At 48.1% G+C, this 22,591-nt stretch overlaps 1 protein-coding gene and 1 long non-coding RNA gene across 3 annotated transcripts in view; one reads left to right on the top strand and one right to left on the bottom strand.

Annotated features, from left to right (window-relative positions):
- Positions 1 to 69: 69 nt before the first annotated feature.
- Positions 70 to 20,738, bottom strand: LOC135302476 (uncharacterized). 2 transcript variants are annotated; one of them, XR_010364075.1, is made up of 3 exons: positions 20,127 to 20,738; positions 13,832 to 13,950; positions 70 to 712 (listed from the first exon to the last, which is right to left on the bottom strand). It is a non-coding gene; the product is annotated as an uncharacterized LOC135302476 (long non-coding RNA). The 2 variants fall into 2 exon arrangements; XR_010364074.1 differs by lacking the exons at positions 70 to 712; positions 13,832 to 13,950 and adding an exon at positions 14,547 to 15,867.
- Positions 20,739 to 21,162: 424 nt separating this feature from the next.
- Positions 21,163 to 22,591, top strand: part of HIF1A (hypoxia inducible factor 1 subunit alpha) — a 34,278-nt gene continuing 32,849 nt past the window's right edge. Inside the window, exon 1 of the mRNA XM_064422947.1 lies at positions 21,163 to 21,432. Within this exon, the coding sequence (XP_064279017.1) occupies positions 21,398 to 21,432 (35 nt within the window). The 5' untranslated portion in view covers positions 21,163 to 21,397. The remainder of the gene's footprint in view (positions 21,433 to 22,591) is intronic.

The following is a 22,591-nucleotide window of genomic DNA, read 5'->3' as shown; positions in this document are numbered from 1 at the left end:
AAACTCTGATTTCCCATCAGGCTAATTGGGGCTGGGTAACTGTGGCTGAGGCTCAGCCCCTGGGAAGCCCTGGCAAGGCGCCTGACCCCTTTCCCAGCCCCAGGCAATGACTCCAGGTTTTCTCTGTGCCCCCAGCTGTTTTTCAGTGCCAGCAGCCTGGTTTGGAAGCGAGGCTTTAAACCAGGCTTACCTGAGCCTAGGTGTGGGTTTTGGGGCAGAGGATTTAGCCAGGAGCCTTCCCATGTGACCCCATCTTTTAGTAAGCAACTGCAAGGCTCTGTCTGTGGGCTCTCCTTAGGCAAATGGAGGCCTGGCTCACTCACTGCTTTAAGAAGCTCTTTTTCCTTCATGATTTGTTTGCTGCTTTGATTTTTTTTTCAAGTTTCTGTGTCTTTGATGTAAAGGAAACAGGAGGGATTTGAGCTGAGCTGTGGAGGTGAAGAAGTAGTTGGAGATTACATTTCAATCTGCTGCTGGAGTTTTGAAGGCAACTCTTAGAGTATTTTTTCTTTTCTAATCTTTTCTTTCTTCCACTTTGTAGCAGAAAACGAGCTTTCCAGGGATTCCTGGCTATCACATCATGCTGGAGGTGGGTAAATCCTCTCTGTGCCCACCAGGAGCTGCTGCTTTGCTGTCGTTCACCTTCTGCAGATCAGCTCTGCCTGTGGAGGTGCCTCCAGCCTTCCTGTCATGCATGCTGTCTTCCCTGGAACTGAAACAAAGAAAGCACAATAATAATATTAATATAAGAATCCCCACAATTGCTTTAATTCAAATGCTTTTTTCCTAGGGTTTCCAGTGCCAAACTCTTATGCCTGGAAATATCCAGGGCTAATCCATCTTTGTAAATGCTGGAGTCACCCTAAAACAGCAGCTGAACCAAAACCAGGCTTCCCTGCCCCTGTGCCTTACATCTGGTGCTTCAGAGCCTGGCAGGGATGGCTCTGGCTCGCAGGACACTGTCCCAGTCCCTTGGAGATGGAGGGAGGAGGATCCCAGCCTGCACAGGAGCTTTCCAGAGGGAGCTGGAAGTGGCGAGGCTGGTTTGCTCTTCCCACATGCCAATTTACTGTAACGCAAGGCAAGTCACCTCCTAGCTATCATCAAAGTGCTAGTGTTTATTCCAGGGGATTTTTGGGGTGGATTTGCCTAGGGCTGGTGCCTGAGCTGGTGAGGCCATTAATTAGAGCAAACAATATTGACTTTCAGCCTCTTTTGAGAAACTGAGGATCATTTTAAAGAGACAGGTCCCTCAAAGGGCCTTGTGCCAATCCCTCACCATTCCAGGAAGGTCGGAGCCAGCCTGGCTCATCCCATCCTGGCCTGTGCCTCCTGCTCTACCAAGGATTTAACATCCCCAACTACAAATCCATAGAGGAGCTGACCCTCTTTCCATACATATCTCTGAGAGAGAGATCATTACAAACAGTGCAGCTCTGAACAATTAATTGCTTGCAATGGAAATATTACAAATAGTGTTTTCATCCTGTCCTCAAATCCCAGAGTTTCTCAGCCTGTGGAGAAGGGGTGTGAGCTCCTGCTCCTCCAGCCAGCTGCCTGGCTTGAAGCCAGTGTTTTTACAGTGCCAGGGAGCAGAATTTGGAATATTTGGGTGCAGACACAGTGGCTGTGTCTTTGTCACCACGTGCCTTGGCAGCTGGAATGTGGAGCTCCTCAAAGGGCACGCCATCTGATTTCCTGGCACGCTGCAATTCCCTGGACCCTTGGCATTTTACAGCCCTCAGAAAAGGTTTCTTGCTCAGGGCTTTGTTAGTGTTTGATGTTTTAAGAACACTAAGCAGACACCACTCTCCTAATCCTGTCAGACTTGCAATGAAGCAGATATGTAATCCTTCATGGGTATTAAATTTAATAGCAATAAAGTCTATTTAAGAATTACACTGTCAAATGCCTGCCTAAGCAGAGGAAAATATTCTTAATTTAGACTTCATTGGAAATCTATTTCCAGTTTTTATTGTGGAAGTCTCCTCTGCATGTGTGGGGGTAAAGATGAGAAAAATCAGCAACAGGCAGTCCCAGATTGCCCTTTTCTTGACACTTTGGAGAGAAACAATTCCCTGTAATACACGACCATATTCACATGAGCGCACATACATCTGCACAATGCTTTTAAATCCATAGCAGCAGATGTGGGTGCACTCAGGGGCACCCCTGTGTTCAAGGAAAAGCCCCAAGCTGCATAATGCACATTCATGCTAGGGGCAGGATCTTGGGGGGGTGGGAGGGGAGATGTGCTGGGGGCTGAGAGAGAGGAGGAGGAAGCTGTGCCACAGGCAGGATCAGCAGCTCTGGGAGGGATGAGCAGCAGGTGGGGTTGAATAGGAACAGGGAGCACAGCCCTGAGGGGGGAGCAGTGAGGAGAAGTCCTGAGCCTCTGGTTTTGGTGCCCCTCCTAACTGGGGAGACGTAGCTTGGCTTAGCTTGGGCTTGGCCCAAGCACTGGGGGAAGCAGGTTCACTTCACAGATGGAAAGCAGGTTTCTCAGCTGAGTAAACAGCTGAGTTAGCTACCTAATTAAACAACAATTTTAGTGTCTAAAAATTTTAACTCAGCCTCTGCTTTGGGCATGAAAAGGATAAGAGGTCCTTTTTTGACCCTCAGAGCCCCAGTGCTGTATCTGGGAGCCCTGGAGCAGGCAGGGGGTGAGGTGGGGCTGCCGTGGTACCCGAGACACAGCTCACAGCAGAGGAGAAAATCTTACAGAAAAAAGCTTTTGTGAGACTTCAGGTCGAGAAAAAAGAGGAAAACTCCATCTCCACTGGCTGTGGTGGGCAAAACGTGGAATGGTCATTTCGGATGCTGAGGAACAAGAAGGATTCCCATCCTCCTCCTCCTCCCACCAGCCGTGGCACAGGGAGCTGGGAGCAGAGAATGCTTTGAGGTGAGACCTGCAGAAATCCAGCTGGTCCCGAGCCTGTCAGGATGTCACACGAACAAATCCTGTGTGACACGAGTGCCCCTCCCTGCCCCCAGCCCGCCGGGCAGCCAGGCAAACACCCGCTTTTGCTGTGGTTCACACGAAAACTTCTTCCATGTGACAAACCCAAGCCTGTGGTGCCGCGCAGACCCAGCCAGCCGCCGGCGCAGGAACTGCCTGATACCCGGGGCTAATTAAGGAGCTTTCAAATCGTTTCCGCCAGCGATATGATAAAGTGCTGACTCTCCTCGTGAGGAAGCCTTGAGAAGGGTGACAGGGTTTTCCATGCCACCCCTCCTGTCCTACAAAGCAGCTGCCTTGCCAGGAGAGCCGGGGCAGGGATGGGGGATGCTCCTTCCCTTGGAATGCACGGATCATCCCCGCCACGGGCTCGGGGGACGGCTGGGGGACCTGTTTGGGGTGGGAGAGACCTCGGCTGGCTGTGCTTGGTGCCACAGCCCGGTCCATCCTCCCGAGAGGGTTTATTTCACATCCATCCATCCCCAGGCTGCTCCTCGGCTGAGCCCGCTCCAGCACGAACCCGAGGGAGCCGCGCAGAGCTGGAGCTCGCAGATGTCTCCCCTTAAAAACCCCTTTAAAACCCCTTTAAAACCCGGCAAAGCGGGTGGAAATCCCCCGCCCGGGGCCGGAGCAGGGGGAAGGGCCCAGCCCGGCGCTGGGATGAGTTCTGGTTTGATGCTGGGGAGGGAGGCTGAGCCATCCTGCCCTCGCCTGGGATGACCCCGGGGAGCGCCCGGCGCTGCCGACCGCAGAAAACTCCTCCGAACAGCTTCCCCTGCCCGCCAGGAGCCCTGGATGACAGCAAGCCTTTTGCTGAGAAATGAGGGTCGGTGGGGATAAATCTTTGCAGAATTTGCAAGTCGTTTTTCATGCATGTGCTGGGAAGCCATCAGGAATCACACTGCATTGTATTCCACACAGAAAATCTACATGCTTGGAAAGCATTCAGTCCGTGCAGTTTGGCACTAGCTAAAACCTCTGAGATAAACATCTTTCAGACTGAGAATCTGAGCTGTGGAATAAGCAGGCTGAAGTGCCCTAAACTTGTTTTCTTACAGAATTAGAAATGTGTGATAAAAGGCACATATTTCTGGGGCTGAGTCACAACCCTTGTAAATAGTGTAGCAAGAATGCTTTCCTTGAAACACCTTCTCTTGGAGCAGCCAAGCCTTGACCCTTCCAGACAGCATGAAAATATCTATATATCTATATATATATATAGTTCCAGTAGATTTTCATACTGTCTGACCAGCTGCCAGCAGCTGCTCAGGAGTTGCCTTCCCTGGAGGCAAGGACACAAACAGGAATCTGTGCTGTGGCTTCAGTTTTCTCTTAAAACGTAAAATTGAATTTTAGACAAATGAGAGAGGTTGGCTATTCTGTGGTGGATGCTCTGTACCTGCTGACTGATGGAGGCTGTAAACCTGCTCCCGATGGATTTATGTGGGCTGAGATTGAGACCACTGGATTTATGTTAGACAGTGTGGCTTTTGACTCCTGGTTGTGTCCTGGGGAGTGCAGGAGAGGAAAAACTCACCCAAGTAAAAGGCAGCTGCTTGCCTCCATGTCTGTGGCAGAACAATATTGGCCTCTTAATTTCCTACTGATTAAACTGTAGGAAAACAAAATCTGCTTTGCCTGGAGCGATTTGGCTTTGGCTCAAAAGCTTTCTCATCAAAATGAAATATCATTTGCTGTGAAACCGTTAGCAGGAGGATAAATGTAGTTATAAAAGCAGCTATTTGTAAGACCCAAGTGGGGAGCAGCAAAATGCTGTAATTTAGGAGAAAATCTCCACAAGGGCTCTGGAGGGCAAAACTCCTTATAAAGCCCAAGTTTCATTAGGATTGTGTGATGAAACAGAGAATTGTTCAGCTGCCCATCACTCAGATACAGCAGCATTTTCTTTCCTATCATCTCTCTTGGCTTGTCTAAAAGGTGAGCTGGTTGTCACAGGGCTGGTGGCACCCTCCAGTCTGGTATTGCAGGGTCCCCAATACCAGAAAAGGGAGAAATTGGAGACAATTTGTTTGGGAAGCACGAGGTTGGAAATGGTGGTGCAGCCCCTCGAGCACCCACATACTGTGATCAGCAGGGCTCAGGGCTGGAAAATGAAGTATAACCTATATAATCCTACATAATGCCTAGTAAATAGCAGGTCATTTTAGTCCTGGGAAATAGCCACAAGAGGGAGATGTGATTGGACGTGCCAAATGTATGTCTTTAATAGGCAGGAATCTGGAGAAATTGAGTATTAGTTCAGAGCTTACTAGAAATCCAGGAAAAAATGTCACCACAGGAGCCTGCAGTTTTGGAGTGACCAAGTATCTGAGCTGAATTTTGGCAGTACTTTTACAATAACAAAATTGTCCATGATGCATTTTTGCCTTAAAATGTTCCCAGTCCTAATGAAAAATTGTGTTTTCTTGAATACTGCCAGAATTACATTAACAATTTTAAGTGAAAAGAGGGGAAATGCTGAGCTTCCCAGAAGCCTAACGAAAACAAGAAGTCAAATGTTCATTTCAGGTTGATTCAAAGAAAATTTTTGATCAGTGAACCAAAAATTCCCTCATTCAGACAGCACAGCTGTAATTATCTTGCCCTTAAGGGCCGAGTGACCGGGTGACGCTGCAGCATTTTGGAGTGTGCTATGGAGAGGGCTTGAATCTGCTTCCTGCATTCTGTGCTTTCAGTTTAAACAAAACATTTCTTGAGAGACATCAGTCTGTCACCTTTCCCATGTGTGAGAATCATTTCTGCTAAAAATAAACCTCCTTCTTTCTGCCTTTCTCCACAGACCCAAACTCTGATACCAAGAGTTCTGTGGGGCTGAGGATTTAGGAGGCCTAGCCAGAGCTGTGGGTACTCCCTTTAAAATCATCTCCATGCCCTTTAAATCATCTGACTCTTGACTGTCATTGTAACAATGGGCAAAAAACTTTTTTTTCCTCCTCTTAGAGCTGCTCCTGTTACGTAAGTGCTAATACATATCTGGCTCCTCTTGCCCATCCTCCTTGGGGCTTTCAGACCTATTTACACACAAACAGACTAACACCCATCTGAAAGTCATCTCAGGCACAAAGAAAGGATCCTTTTGCCTCCCCAAAATAACAATCCTTCTCTGCAGGGCGCTGAACAAGTGTTTGGCAAAGTGAGTGCCAGGTTGGTGCTTAGGTTAATCTGCTTAGATCGACTAACACAGTTGTGCAAGGGTAGAAAATATCCAGTCAAGTAAATTACATCATCCAGGGAAAAGCTATTCTAAAGAAAGCTCACACTTTATAAGCCTCAGCAAAATCCTGCTCAGGTAAACATTTACATATATTTACAAGCAGAAGCTCATTGCTTTCCTTGTGGAAAAAAAAAAAAGAAGACGAAAAATGGGATCTTTGAAGTTTTTTGGCTAATAGAAAAACATCTAACTAAATTTATTAACTGGCCAAGATCCAAAATGAATTAAAAACCCATTACAATTTTTCTCACATTAGTAATACTAAGTAGGTGAAGTCCCCAATCCAGAAGAAAGGAGATCAAGGTGTTGCTTAGCATTGTGTATAAGCAATGGCACTTCCCTGGCTCTGTTGGGTCTATCTTTGAAATGCTGTAATTCCTTCTACTGTCAGACCATATTTTAACAATCTCCGTCACTTGATGCTTCACTAAAATATTTTGTTCTCTCTGCAGTTTTAAATGCAATATGAGAAGGGAAAAAAATGAAATTAGGGTGGACAGGGGAATTTAGAGACTGCAAGCACATCTGGATTTAAATATTTAACCCCCACTGATTTGTTTTTACCGTCCTGTTCAGAAATATTTTCAGTGTAAGATCTGTTGTCAGTGGTGAGGCCTGAAAAGGGCTGATGGTGATGTGCCTGGCTGCCAGCAGCTTTCTGGCTCAGCTTTCCCCAGAGGAAGTGCTTGAGCTTCAGCAAAATGAAGGATGGGATCAAAAGCTAAGGAAGGGCTGGTCCTGTGATGGAGCCTGGGCTGTTGCCCTCATCCTGGGCCACATCCTTGGGAATTACAGCCCAGAGGGCAAGCACCACCAGAGCCTCTAGAAGAGTTAAATGCCCCCACAGATGTGTGGAAAGGTAGCAGAGGGTGTTGGAGACAGACCAGATTTTGGGTCTGTTACATTCCCTGGCCCAGAGCCTGTTCCAGCTGCCTTACACCCCTTGCTGGGTGGAAGTGGTTGTGCAGTGACACCTGAACACATCACAGGGGCCAAGCTCAGTGCACAGACCCCTGAACCCAGCCTGGGCAGCAGCATCATCCCTCCCTCCATGCTGGTTTTGCTTTAGCAGAAAGTTCTGCACCATGCCAGGAGTTCTTCTCTAAGACTGAACATTCTTCTTCAGCCTTCTGTGGTTGCACTGAAATCTCTCCCCTAGCAAAGCTCCTTGTCATGCTTTGAGCCTTAGATTACAGTTTAGACCCAAATATGCAAGTGTGTCACATTGGGAATTCCCACAGAATAGAGTAAAAGTAATGTAGTTGGACTAAGTTCATATTTAAATGCAGTAGCTTTTTTTTTTCCCTAAGCCCTTGTAAACTTCACCTTGATAAAAAATTATATTTGGGTTCAAATTAATGTTTTGTTTTTTCCTCTTCTTCCTCCCAAATTCATCTGATCAAACCCTTATTTTTAAGAACACCTAGCTAATCCATTTATATTAATTACCCTTTGGAATAATCTTGTCTTATTACCTTTCCCTCCCATCCCTTTTCATCCTCTTTTTCCTGTGGTCTTGATTCACTTTGGCTTAAAGTCCCATGAAATCAGAGCAGCCACATTAGTAACAATAAAAGGATAAGGTTTCTGCAAGGGTAATTGAGCCTTTTAGGATTTTTTCTGCCTGACCATGTTAGCAAAAGGACTATTAAGCAAATGTGAAATTTAAAACTAGGCATTGTGTATGATATATTGGCTTCTACAGTGCACCCATGTGATCAGCTGGATGGGTGATTCATCATTACAAGGCTCAGGAGTGCTCAAGAGCTGGACAAGGCAGCATTAATCAGGTTCTCCACACGCCTGCCCTGCCCTGCACTGCTCCAACCCAGCTCTCCTCTGCCTCTCCCTTCCCACTTATTCACCAGTTTGATCTCCCAGATCTGCCTTCAGAGCATCACTGCAGATAAACTCATCTATCCAAGGGGTAAATACACCCACAGACGTGCTGTGGCAGGGTGAGGGTCATAATGTCTTGTCCATACAATTCTGTGAGTCACACTGAGTCCTTGTGTTCATAAGAATGAGGAAAATCCTTAATAAGCGTTATTGCTATTGGTATTTAGTGACAGTCTTGTCACTGGCATAGGTGTTCCCATGCAAGCATATATTAAATGCCCATTTAAAATCCTCAATCTATTTTTTTTTCTATGCTACAAATGAGCTGATAAATGATTGCAGCCTTTTGGGATTATAACATGAATTGACATTCAAAAAAAAAGTTCCAGCTCCATCTGTTTGGGTTACATAACTCATGATCTCAAGCAATCTCAGGGGCAGGATTTTCTGCATAAATAGTACAATTTCCAGTAAGGAGATTAAGGCTTCTTTGCTGGGAAAGGAAGAAATTACCAAAAAAGCTGTCATGTCAATGGACACAAATAAATCATGTTCCAAAATACACAGGAAGACAAATTTATGTCATTTAGTCCCTCTGCCTCAGATGCTCCCTCCCCACCTGTCAGAAAAAAGCATTTTGCCACAAAACACCATTCATCCTTTAAACATTTACGAAAGGCGGTCAGCTCTATTTTCCACATGTTAACTCCTTAAAAAAATCAGTGCTGTTATTAACATTGTACATTTTTACCGTTTTAATCCAAGTGCTTTTTTGTTTTTTTAATATCTGGTGGCTTTCTGCAAGCGCTGGACTTCAGTAAATCCAAGTGCTGGGAAGCATAAAATATATTCCACCAAGATAAAGAGAGGCACTCAGAGCAGCTACTCTGGGGCATCCTGCTGGGTGTGATGGAGAGAAAAGCTCTCCCCCAGCATCTGACAGTGTTGTGCTCGTGCTCCATGAAAGCACGTGAGTTTTAGGTTAAAAACACACCATTTTTGTGTGTGTGAATAAGGAGAAAACTCCTGGTTTGGCCTCTTTCTGCACACAGACAGGCAAGTGTTTCTGCAGACAGACTGTTACCACACGTCACATCCTCCCGAGGCAAAGCTCCCATTAAAGAGCTGCTGGCAGAGAGTATTTATTAAAGAAACTCACAGCGATGGCAGCGCTGCCCCACAGCCAGCAGTGCACAGGAACGCTGCCCCAGCCAAAATTCCCTTTGCTGGAGGGGAAAAAAAGCAGAGCCCACTTGGGAAAGCCCCAGCTCAGGCTGGAGCTGTGTGCTGAGCCCCAGCTCGGGGCTGGTGGGTCTCTCCCCAGCTTTGCCAGACCTCTGCCAGGCTGTGGGCTCTCTCCAGGGCTCACCTCGTTTCTGCCCCTGTTTATTTTTCATTTCCTGCTGCAGATCTTATGTGCAACAAGGCCCCTCTTATCTTCTGTGTCTAAGGTTTTAGCATGGACCAAGACATGGCTACTCAGCAGATCCCTGTTTCCCCTTCCTGGTGTCTTTTCCTTGGAAAGCCAAGCGAGTCTGGTGTGTGGTTAACAGGAGATGTGCTGGTGGCTCCCATCTTGCTGCTCGTGCATTACCATCCCTCTGCTGAAACCACTTCATGCCTGAGTCATGTGTTCACCATCCCTGTGCTCTAGGGCCACTTCCATTCTTTTACTCATCCCCTGTGTGCTTCAGGAGCTCAGGGACTTCCAAGGATGTCCTGGGAAATCCTCCCCCTTCTTAGGCTTGGCTGTTTGCTTCTCCACCAAATTGGCATGAAAAAAATGAGGAGGCCCTCATGCTGCTCTCACACAAGTCCCCAGGACTCTAAAATAACTCTTTATCTCCTTGTTTCACCACAGGGGAAGTGAGCTTGCCCATGCTGATATGCAGAAGGAACAGAGCAGCAAAGGGGGTATGGCTTGCCTGGAAGCTCCTGTGCTCAGCAGCATCAGCAAACTGAGTCAAATTCAAAGTGCTTTGGAGCACTTTCCCATTTAATTCATGGGAAACTGCTGCTTATGACCTGCCACAGCAAAACATCACAGTGATGACTCAGGAAAACAGAGATTATTTTGTGTATGGCGGAAATACAGAGTCAGTGCCTTCCTGCTGCCTGTCCTCCCCTCTTCCATGCACATCCCCTCAAGGTGGCAGAGAGACAGTCCCCATCTCCAGGGGCTATCACACCTGCTTCCCTCCCCAGACAAGGGTTTCCCATCAAAACCCCTTTGCCTCAGCTTCACAAACCCCCATCCCAGCTCCCCTGCACTTCCAGCAGGGTAAATGGAGACAGGTTTCCAGGGCTGGTGCCCATATTCCTGGAGATAAGCTGAGTATTGAAGGGGAAAGCCTGGGTTTCCCTGTCCTGTGGCTCTGTGGGCACAATGTCAGTGCTACAGAGAGAAGTGACTGAAGAGTTACGAAATGCCACTGCATGTATGACAGACTATGAACATTTCCCATCATCTGAAAAGAGAAAGGACAACTTCTGGCCTGGCCAAGAGGAGAACAGAGCAGTTGCTGGAGCAGGAGCTGCCTGGGAGCAGGGAACAGAGCCAGTGATCTGAACCCAGCCCCATTTAACTCCTGCTGCCCTGCAGGAGCTGCAGTCATTCCCTAAAGGTCAAAGTGGTGTTAGAGCAGGACATGAACCCTGCTGTTGTTTCAGAGGGATGGATCAATACTCCTGACATGGGAAAGTGGCCAGAGATGAGGCAGAGCCCCACTGCCATGGAGAGGGCTGGAAGCACTGTGTGGCTTGCAAGCCAGTTTACAATATGGACTTGCTAATGTACTTATGCTTTAATTGCTGTTTAGCAATGAGGTGTTTGGGAGGAGTTGCCCAGACAGGAGAGATTAGAGAGGGCCAACAGAAGAAGAGATGCAAATCAATGAGATGATGGACTTTCTCTGGTCTGATATGTTGGCTAACTCCAGGAAATTTTTTTTTTTTCCTCATACCCTTCCTATAAGCCAGCAAGAGTCTGGACTGATTTCACTGATATTCAGCACTTTGAAGGTGGCCACATCCAGCCTGAGGATGTGTCTGACACTGGCCACAGCCCTGGGAGCAGCAGCTGCCTCTGCTTAGCAGCACTTTTCAGGTGGTTATCCATCTGCACCATTAATGTTCTTGCACTGAGATCTGAGGTTTTATAATTTATTTTTAAAAATAATCCAGTTGTGCTGTCTCAGACACGATTGACAGAATTTCGTGACTCTCTCCACGGGGCTGCAGCAGCAATTTCTTTACATTCACATTCAGCAGAGGCTGCAGGACACTCACAGGCTACAGAAACTCTGAGGTCATGCGGAAACTTTTCACATTAATGAGGGCTCCTGAACAGAATTCTGTTCTGCAAAATAAACACTGCTCCTGGGTAGTTTTTGCTCATTTAGGTCACTTTCAGCCATTTTTTACCATGAGTTTGCTTAGCAAGGAAAAATAATAAAAGTTGTATAATGCAAGCTACTTGTTTTTTCTTGATGGGGTAAAAAAAATATGAGGGACTTTGTAAAAAATCTGTGTTAGGATGATTGTGGTTACCTCAGAGATCTGTGAATTTGGAAACTGTGAATCCCTGAGAAACTGACTGGTTGTCTACGTGATCTAGAAGAAGTCAGTGGGCTGACAATGACCTTTGGGTTGAGCCAAGCTTACTTTGAGGGGAAAAGGAGTGGGTTTTGTTGGGTTTTATGCTTGTGGCTGTTTTCTCACATCTCTGATTTTCCACTGAGAAGCCACAGAGGCAGAGCAGGCTGCCTGTCCCTGCCTTTCCTACAGCCCAGTGCACTGGGGACCCCTCACATGGGCTCTGCCCCGTCCTCTGCACATACCTGTGGGGAAGAAAGGTGACACCAAGATGCCACCTAAGGGGCACTGCTCAGCCAGCCAGGCTGGCTGGAGAGGAGCCTCAGATCTCTCTGAGGTGATTCCCTAAGGGACTGATTTTTGTTTGTTCATTTTCAAGCTTATATCAATTAAAAACCTTTCAGAAGTGTTCCTGTTACACCAGAATGGATTCTTCCCTCTCGGAAACCCACGCTCTACTCCTGCAATTAGGTTTCTTTTCTGCTGCTTTGGGAGAAGTTGTTCAGCTGCTGGTCCTATCAATAATCCACGAGCTGCTGTGCTCAGGCCTGTGCTTGCTTTTACCTGGGGGAGATTGCAGCAGTGCTGCCTTCTCTGACTTTTGCGTAACAGTTCCAGTAAAATAAATGAGTAGCAGAGATGCTGTTGCTACAATCCTCTTGCATTTTTAAAAAGAAAGTCATGAAATGGTGATGAAATTTCATTGGGTTTTGACCTTGCCATCCAGTTTTTTGATGACGTGCTTTGCTTGTGATGAATCAAGGGCTTCCCAACTAAAAATGAAAATTACATCTATGAACAAACTTTTTTTTCTTTTCCAAGATGACGGGAAAACTAAAAATTGATTAGCTTGTGTGCCTCTCTCTGTTGTATGCATGAATACCTATATGTACTAAAGGTTTGCCCTGAGAAAAAGCAGTCAGCATAAACAAACTTTCATTTGGTTCTGAAAATGGTGAGGTCTGTGGCCATCCTTATCTTATCCTACAAGATCTTTATTTCCCACGCTCATGAGTTGCCTCTTATTGATGAACATTTCATTATTTAGCACATGATCTCAGATAGCAAAGCGAGGTTTGATGCACCAACTTTGTCATTATGGTTCTGAATTTTGCTTACTCAGTTACTTGGCAAACTCCTTCTATCCTGTGTTGACATCTTACAAACCCAGGGGTTTCCTGGGCTCTGAAGTGCTGGGCTTGTCAGTTCCTACCAGAACCATGCCAAAGTCTTCCTTAACAATATAGAAATGTCCCCAGCCCATTCTATGCCTCCATTATATCGCTTTTCCTGATTTTCCCACCTGCCAAAGTGCTCTGAGAACCCAGCACTGGTGCTCCTTGTTTCACTGCCCTACACTTCAACCTTCCTGCACTCCACAGCATCTCCAGCTACAGGAATGAGGAGTTTGAACAAAGAAATGGCTGGAAAGCCATCAGAGGGGATGCTGGTCTCTTGCTGCTGGCTGAGGTGGGCAGCACTAAGGAGAGGACACCAGGCAGAATGCTCAGGTGCTGCTTTGTGGCCAAATACCTGGAGCTGCTCACTCACTGCCCAAACTTAGCTCTTACTTGACCTTGGCTTTTTGTGACAGGAGTTTTCTACTGGAAAGTACCTATTACACCTTCCCTAAGTGGAGAACTCAGTCTCTCTTCCAAAGGACCACATCCACAGACTATTTATGTATCTAGGTCCAACTGATTTTTATCTCAGCTGCCTGGATACCTTTGCATATCTGGGCTTGAGAGTTTTGTCTGTGGTCTTGCAGGAAGTCTATGGTAAGCAGAGAAGTGAAAACACAATGCAAGCTAAAGCTGTGACTGCTTGTGCCACTCTTCCCTTCTCTGGGAATTTTTTGGGAGCTGGAGAAGATCTCAGTCTGCTGTGAATAACAGCAGTATGTTGCCTTTGCATTTTAATATTTGTCTTTAAACTAAAACCCCATATCACTGCAGCAAATGATGCCTATTGATTATCCTCTCAGAAGCTGGAGAGCTCATTTCAGCTGGCACTTCTGTGGCTGAAAGCCAGCACTGCAATTGATCATTTAATTAACTGGAAGAAAATTAAAGGAACTGTAATCTGTGTCTCAGCTCTGTTGTTATCAAGCTGGCAAAGTGCTTCTTTCTGCCTAGAGCAACAATCGGCTCCTTGACCCTGCGATTTAGAAACACCTGTTTAGGCATCCCCCCTCACCTACCCACCTGGATTTCTGCAAGGCAGGAAGCAGCTGCATCCTTCCTCCATCTTCCTGTGCTTCCCAGATTCTTCAGGGCTGGATCAGCTAAACCCACCTCTCACCACCTCCATCAAGGTGAGATTACTGTGAAGAACCATGAAGGTTCAAGATTAATAGGTGGAAAAGCTGGAAAGTCTGGAAGAAAAATGGATGCACTACACAAGTCATTTATTTAGAGGCTGAAATGAGAACTTGGGAGCTCTTGAGTTCAACATTTCCTTAAAGGGATTGAGATATTGATTTTTGTTTTGCTACTTCAAATAAGTAAGAGGGAACAGTGTGTTTGAGAGAAAAATTACTGGTCCTGAAAATCTGGCAAGCTCTTAAAGCTTTGGTTTAAACAAGCAACCTGAGTGGTCTGTGAACAGAGAGAGGAAAAAAAGAAAGATTTAAAAAGGCATTGTTTTAACGATTGTGTTGCCATATCAAGAGAATAAAGGCAGCTGCTTCGAACTTGCCTTTGCATGCCCAAGTAATATGTTAATTACCTCGTTCCCCCATAAATGCCTACAGTCCTCCAAAAGGCATGTTAAAACAGACATAGTCATTAAAGCTTGCACTGCATTTTCTAATGTGTTGCTGGGAAAACAAACAAACAAACAAATAAAACCTCAAGCCCTTTGTCTTTTAGCTAGATCCAAGTTGGGGAAATGTTAGGCAAAAACACTTAAGAAACTGTATAATTGGAAAGAAAGTGTGTTTTAATGTCAAAACAGGAAAAAATCCCCAATCAGAATTTGAAACTTCTTTATGTTGGATTGGGTAAAAGAGTTTGGTCACCTTCACATTTGCATTACAAGTGCAGCCCATTTAATTTCATCTTTCAATTTATTTTGGACTCTTTCTTGCTCTGTGTGAGAAACTTGTGGTCCAGGCTGTAAAATAACAAAGGGCTTCGTAGGAGGGATGAAAAGGATCAAAAGAAGGAAAAAGAAGCCTCTTTCTGAACATTCCTATGGATCATAACTAGCTGTAGGAGTCAGAAATCTGCATGAAATTGAAGCCACTCCTTCTGAGAAAGGCATGTTTCCTCTGCTCTGGGTTACAACTTATGCAAAGACTGTCACCCCATTCACGCTGCTGCTGCTGGCTGCTCATCTGCCCTCCCTTCCCTGTCCTCAAAGTGCTTCACTTGTGTTTATAGTGCCTTCAAAAGGGAAGAAGTGCAGAGAAGAAAGTAAAACTAGCCTGGTAGGTCTGAGGTGTTACGAGCTGACTGGCAGAAGGGGAGTGTCCTGCTGGCTCCAGAGATGTGGGTTAAAACCACGTTGTTGGTCACAAGGAGAGCCAGCCTGTGTCCTGCTTCCCAGTGTGATGACAGACTGTGTGCCCTGGTGACCTCAGCCTCCCAAGAAAGCTGTGCTTGGAGTGTGTGAGCAGAGCAGAGAGGAAAAGGAGGAGTTTGTGTCTCCAGCTCACACAGTGAGGCTGGTGGCCATGAAAACAGCGCTTGGTGAGCTCAGGAGTACTCAGAATCACAGCAAGGAACACCAAACCCACTGTTCAGGCACTCTGAGTGGGGAAAACTCTGCCCAAATCTCTTTTGCCTGGTGTGGTGAGAGAATTTAAACTCAGTTCCTTCATGTCCCCAATGCTCCTTTGAAAACTGCAGTTAAGGGGCTAAATTGAAACAGCTCCCACAGGAGGCACAAAGGGAAGCTTTGACCAAGTTGTTGCCAAACCTTGCTCTGAGCTGGACAGGACAGAGGCTGAAGAAGCATCTCTGACCTCCCAGAGAGCACTTTATGCCCCAGACTTCAGCTGCTCTTTCCAAGTCCCATTGCTGTGCTTTGCTGCAGGGTGGAGCTGGTAACTGGGGATCCTGAGCACAGACATACCAAAACCTGGACCTGGCTTTGACAAAGTCCTTTTTTCCCATGTTTACATTGTAGTTGTCCCTTGCTCCCTCCTCAGCTGGTTCCGAAGGGCTCCGGAACTGCCAGTTTGCTGCATGGGAAGATGGACTTCATGCAAGGCACGCAGTGATTTCTCCCCTCAGCACTGTGGAAAAAGATTGCAGCACTGAAAATAGAAAGCCTCCCTCCAAGTGAGTTGTGTGGAGTCCTACAGGAAGCCTGGAACCAAACTTCAGCCCCCAGAGGCTTTGTTCAGGGCTTTGACCACAAACCCATCTTTTCTGTAAGGACAATTTTAAAATTCCATGCTGTTTTTTGTCCACATCAGGAAAACCACTGTACAATTGGCAGTACCTGCTCAGGAGGGACTGGGATAGGCAGGATGCAGCCAGCTGGTGAAACTGTACAGTGTAGCCTGCTGAGTGGCTGCTTGCCTTTCACTTTCATCTGTTAAACTCCTTTCATGGGTAGAAAATCCTTCCCCAAATCTAATTGCACTGAATAGGACATAGTGCTTTTATTACACTGCACAATTTGTTACCATATTGGGGTACCTGTGTAGAAACAACAGTCCAGAGAGTATTTCCAAATGCATAAGTGTACACTGACCCAAGCAGGCTTTAAGAGGTGGTCACAGTTTTAAAAATGGAGTTTGTGCAGATGCAAAAGGAAAAATAAACAAGATCTTGGCACAAGAAGCAAAGAAGAAGCACTGAGGTTAGAAAAGAAAAGAGGAAACAGCAGTTGCCAAGGGGAGATTATGTCTCCCATCACGTACTCTCGTTTCAGAAAATATTTTATATTTTAGAAACATCAGCATTAGGCTTCCAATGCCAATGGTTTGGTTTGAATTTGATTCAAATTTCAGTTCATTTTTCTATTGTGAAATGAGTTGACCACCAGAGCTCTGAGGTTCTTGCACTGTTAAGCACAGTAAGTTGTAGTAACAACTATTAGCCTGTGTTACAGAGCCCTGGGTCTGCACAGCATTTGAGACCTTGTGGTATTCCTCTGTCAGCACAGTGGTGCTGTGTGCAAGACAGGATTTTTGGTCAAATATTGATAGACTAGAATGTACCTTTCATTATAGTTCAATTACTGAACCAGTGAGTGTTTATTCCCTACATGTAGGTGATACCTTAAGTTTTAGCTTTCATTTTTTCAGATTCTGTACTGCATTAGTATATAGCTCTGAACTTCATAAAAATTGTTAGCAAGTTCCCTTCACAGATTAGTTGGACAAAACAATCCTTTTCCAGCCCAAGAACCAAGGACGCTGTTGCAGCTTCAGCCCCAAAAAGTGTAAACAGGGAATTGAGGAGAGCAATCTGGGAGGATGGGATTTCATAACCTGGAGCTGTAATTGGACAATTAACCCCAATATGTAAATGAACCAAAAGTTATAAAAGTGTGAAAACTCATGACCTATTGTCCATCTTGGGTGTAGTCTTGGCTGGGCTCTTGTACTGCCCAAGGTGTATCCTTTGAAGACCTTTTTAATAAATATTTATAAATATTTAATACATATTTAATAATATGTATAAATATTTGATTCCTTTAACACTGTCTAGCCTCTAGGTTCTAGGTAGCCTCTCAAGGCATCACAGGGGGCTGCACAATGAAGCAAAAGCCCAGGAAAGCCAGTGCTGAGGGCAGGTTGTTTGTGATATCTCCTGATGTGAGTTGCCAGCTCCAGAGAGACAAACGGAGCTTCTCTCTAACACCCTCTGCCCGCCCCGGTGAGTCCCTGCTCAGAAACGGCGAGTGCTCTTGGGAGGTAAAATGCCTTCATTAAATCCCTGGCTTCTTCCCACCGAAGTCAGAAGCTCTGCCTGTCGTTATTGATGGGGATGCATTTGGATCCTGAGAGTAATGCCTCCAGAGCCCATGGCGGTGACAGAGCTGTCTCCATCAGCGGACGGATCCGAAGGCAGAGGCAGAGCTCTCTGACACCTTCAGCCGGACTCGCTCTGCTGCCGCTGTCCCGCCGAGCCGTTTGCTGACTCATCAGCTTGTGCATATGCCCTAATTAGTCATATGCAAACACCATTGTGCTCAGGAAGTTCTCCAACGTAAGCGTGAGTGTGAACTTAGAGCAGCAATAAAGGTCAAGAAAAGTGACTAAGGCATCATATACTGGAATAAGTTTCTGTTATCAGCCACTGGGAAAGCGGGAAAGAAAGTGTATATGCAGACTGTTAGGGGAGTGACACAAAAGTTTAATAAAGGGAAGGATGTCTGTGAGGGAGAGCATTTGCTTAACATCTCTCAAGAGCTGCTACACTGTGAAATGTTTAATTGCAGGACAAGTTTCCACTGACACCCTTCTGAAAAACAACTGGGTTTTGAAGCATTATTCTTTATTATGAGCTCGGGGTAAGCATGTTTGGCATGAAAGAAATGTGTCTCGTAAGGAGACCACAACACTTACTCACAGCTCCCCAGACAGTTCATGCTGGGAAGTCTGATATCTTTGAACAATCATTTGAGCAGCATTAGCAAAGTGTAGACTGGGATTTTTCTCCAGTGATTTTTACTCAGGGGTCACCAACACATCTCGAGCTGTTGTGTCCCAGTGATTTAAAGTGAGCAGAACCTTATTTAAGAACACTCAATGAAAAACCCTTTTGATGTATTGCACATTATGTGAATTTGGATAGCAGTAATAAAGGTGCACAAGTGAATCTTAAGACATCCATGCTTATAGGCACTAAAATTGTCATTCAAAGAGAGACCAGAGTGAAAATAAAATCTTATTAGGTAGGGTAAGGCAGCTTCTCTAGGTTACAATTTAGCAGTCCCTGGTCCAGACCGCATCAAGTGCCTCTTGGTCTTTGAAGGGCACTGAGATTGCAGTCAAAGTAAAGAAGAGGCTTTCACTTTCAAGTGTGCCAGGCTCACCAGGAACCACTTCAACCTCAATCTGAGAGATTAGAGAAGCTGCAACGGCTGCTCTGAGTTGCACCAGCCTCCTCCAAGGCATGGGAAGTACCTCTGTTACCATCACTTCACTACCAAAACTCCCCAGATGTGTTCCAGGAGCTCTGATGGGGAAGGTGGCACTGAGCTGGCCTTGTCATTTCTGCACCCACCAGGAGATCCCTCCCCATTTAACATTCTCTAGGGGCTGTTATGGTGAGACTGTGAACAGACTAAAAACCCCTGCTCAGCTGCTGTGCACAACTGAATTTCTTCCTATATTTGAGCTTCCTAAACCTCATTTTAAAAGATGAAGTTGTCTGTGAGCCCTTGGGGAGGGCTTCTTGGTACTTATGCAAGACACTTGAGGTTGAGTCTTGCTTAGATTGTTTTTCTTCTCGGGGCTGCAGTGAGCACAGAACAACAGAAATATCAGTAGTTCACTGCCACGGGCTATTGTGTTGTCACAGCTCATAAGGAAAGCAGAGCTGGGCTTTGACCATGTTTGGATGGAAAAACCTTGAAGGAATACAAGTAGTCAGAAGCACCTGTGCCTCTTCCACGTATCTGACTGCTGTGGATTGCAGAAGCAATCCTTTTCATACAGGAACTCCTTGTGATTGCTAACAAATGTCACAGTCACTGCTTTTTCTTCTTCTAAATAAAAAAAATTAATAACTCCCCCAAACACAGCACACCCATGACTGTATGCCTAAACCAGCTGCTTGTTACCTGGGAGTTGGGAGGAATCCACAGCAGAAGTGTTAGGAAGGTGCAGTACTGAAGCACCATCTACTTTGCCCTGCAGGTGTTTCTTATGTCACCACACGTGCACACAGCAGCTGAAGAATGTCACTTATGCCTGTCAAAGCTGCTTTTTTTTTAAAGGTATCATTACTGCTGAGCTGCAAACTGAGTAGTCTCGTAAGGTTCAGCTCCAGATGGTCACTTGAAGTCCTTGCTAGTGGGAGCCCACGAGATGTAAAGGAGCCCCTGAGCTCTGTGGGGTCACTCCACCTGGAACTGTGCCTTTGCTGCCTCCCCAGAGTGCTCACCCACACATGACCCTGAGCCAAGGGTACAGAGCTAAGGCTTTTAACTTCAAACGTGTGGGCTCTGCCCCAGTTTTCCTCTCCTTGCTGTATCCTGGCTCCTGATCCAAGAGGCCACTCACCTGTGTGGCCATGTCAGTGCCAGGTGAGCACTGTCCAGCCCCTCCTGCTGAGCCTCCAGGGCCAGCCAAGGCTAGCAGGAGGTCCTGGGGCTCTCAGGTGAGCAGTGCCTGAGGCCAGGCTTGCCATGGCGGGAGCAGGAAGAGGAAAACTGGACACAGGCACTGGGATGATGGCATTGGATCTGGGCCAGCCTGGGTGGGTAGCAGGGAAGGCAGAGGGGTCACAGCCCTGGTCCAGCCTCCTGCCTCTGCTGTTGAGTTTGGTTTGGGTTTGGGAAGTTGTAAAACTTGCTCGAAATGTGCTTAATTACCTGTCGGTTCCCCTGCTGGGCTGCCCGGCTGCGGAGCTGACTGTTCCCTTTAATTAATGTGATGTTCTGAACCCTTTAACTGGAAATGGACTAGAAAAGGTCTTGTGAGGAGTGGCTGCGGGAGCTGGGTTAGCTTCGTCTGCAGAAGAGGAGGCTCAGGGGGGCTTCATCGCTGTGTAAAACTCACACAGAGGAGGCTGTAGGGAGGTCTCTGCTGCCAGTGAGAGGACAGGAGGACATGCTCTTAAAGCAAGACAGGGGAGATTCAGATTAGATAGTAGAAAATAAAAATGTCTCTGTTCTGATGGTCAGGCATGGGAATGGGCTGGTGGTGGAATCACCATCCTGGAGGTGTTTAAAGGCACTGGGAGATGCGGTTTAGGGGCTAGAGGGGCAGCACCAGGTGGATGCTTGGACTCCCCCAACCTCGCTGATTCCACGCCTCTAAACGCCCTGGGTTTTTATCGCACCACGACACCTTTGCGAGCGGCAGCGGTGGCAAGCACTGAACAAAGTTACGTGGGAAAGGGAAAAAAAAGAAGGCGATAAAGAAAGCACCAACTCCTTGCGCCGTGCCCACGGGGGTGCGATTTGTGTGGCACGATCCGCTCGGAGCGGGCCGGGCCGGGCCGGGCCGGGCCGGGCTGGATTGGGTTGGGTTGGGCTGGGCTGGGCTGGATTGTGTTGGGCTGGACTGGGCCGGGCCGGGCCGGGCCGGGCCGGGCTGGATTGGGTTGGGTTGTGTTGGGCTGGGCTGGACTGTGTTGGGCTGGGCTGGGCCGGGCCGGGCCGGGCTGGATTGGGTTGGGTTGGGCTGGGCTGAATTGTGTTGGGCTGGGCTGGATTGTGTTGGGCTGGGCCGGGCCGGGCCGGGCCGGGCTGGATTGGGTTGGGTTGTGTTGGGCTGGGCTGGACTGTGTTGGGCCGGGCCGGGCCGAGCCCCCACCGGCGGGCGCCGCGGGGCCGCTGAGGGGCCGGCCGGGCCCGGGCCCGCCCCGCACGCAGCGCCGCACGTGAGGCGCCGGCCCCCGCCCAGCTGAGCGCTCAGCTGACCCCGCGCGCAGGGGCCGGGCCGCGCCGCCGCTCCTCACTGGCGCAGCGCGGGCCCCGCGCCGCGCCCGCACCTCCCGCAGCCTGTGCCCCGATGCTCTGAGCCCGCGCGGCCCCGGACCCGGCCAGCGCCGCCATCTCCCCGCGCCCCGTGGCGGCCATCGGAGCCGCGGCCGCCTCGCATCCAGGGAGCCGGCGGGAGGAGAAGCCATCCCGCCGCCATGGACAGCCCCGGCGGCGTCACCGACAAGAAGAGGTACCGATGCCGCGCCGCCCGCCCCCCGCCCGCTGCTGCCGGCCCCCGCCGCCCCCTGCTTTGTTACCGCCGCCCCCTCCTCGCCCTCCTCCCCGCTGCCCTCCCCCGGCCCGCGGAGCGCTCCGCTCTTCCATTCCTCCTTCTCCTTCTCGTCCACGTCGCCATTTTGTCGGCGGGGGGAGCGGGCCGGGGCTCGGGGCTGGCGGCGGGGCCGAGGGCAGCGAGCCGGGGCTGCTCCGCTCCTGGAAACGAGCGGGCGGGCATTGATCGCGCCCCGCGCCCGGCGCGCTCCGAGCCCGCCGTGCCCCGGCTTTGTGCGGAAAAGGGCCGGCTGGCAATCTGGAGAGATTCAGCTTTTTTTAAAAATAAAAAAAATCCCCAAAAGTCGCGTTGGGGAGGTGTGAGGGGGGGGGTGGGGAGGGGGGGCGGATGGACAATGCGAGTCGAGGAGTATGAATAATTCACCGAGGATTGTAAGCGCAAATTAGAGGAAAGGGGGGGAATAAAAGCCTTAAAAGCCTTTGTTAGGCGGTGAAGTTTAAGGAGCCGGGGGGGCTCGGGTGAGCGGGTCCCGGCGGTGGGGCTTTGTTGGGGGGGATTAATTGTATTCGCCATCTGCAGAAGGTTTGTTTGTATGGATATCGATACCTTTCCTCGGCTTTTAATTATTCGAGATGGGTTTTTGCCTGCCCTTGTGTCCGAGGGTCATCAGAGCAGGTTGAGCGCAGTTAAGTGTTACGGCGTGTGAGTTGTGCGGGGAAGGAGCCTGGCCGGCCTGTAAAATGGATGGTGAGCTTTGTGCCGAGCTGCCAGGAGGCACCGGCAGCGCCCGGACAGCGCCGGCTCCCGGGGAGCCGCCTGGGATGGGATGGGATGCGATGGGATGGGATGTTATGGGGGAAGCGCCTCTGGGTCCCGTGGAATCCAACAGGGGGGCACCTGGGTGGAACTCAACCCCTGGTTGCTCTCTCCAGGCGGATGGCTCCTGAGAAGCCTGTGGGAAAATGTTGCAATCAAAATGATTAATCTGCGCTTTGCTCTGATGCCCTAATTTAGTGGCAGGTCTGGGAGTTGAGTTGCTTTCTGATACTTTTTTCCCCCTATTTTTATTTTTTGTTTTGCCCTTGAGCATTTGTTATTTTTTACTTACCGTTCTGCC

The sequence above is a fragment of the Passer domesticus genome, chromosome 6, assembly GCF_036417665.1.
Source record: "Passer domesticus isolate bPasDom1 chromosome 6, bPasDom1.hap1, whole genome shotgun sequence".
Taxonomy (NCBI): domain Eukaryota; kingdom Metazoa; phylum Chordata; class Aves; order Passeriformes; family Passeridae; genus Passer; species Passer domesticus.
This window is presented reverse-complemented; position numbering and strand designations above follow the sequence as displayed.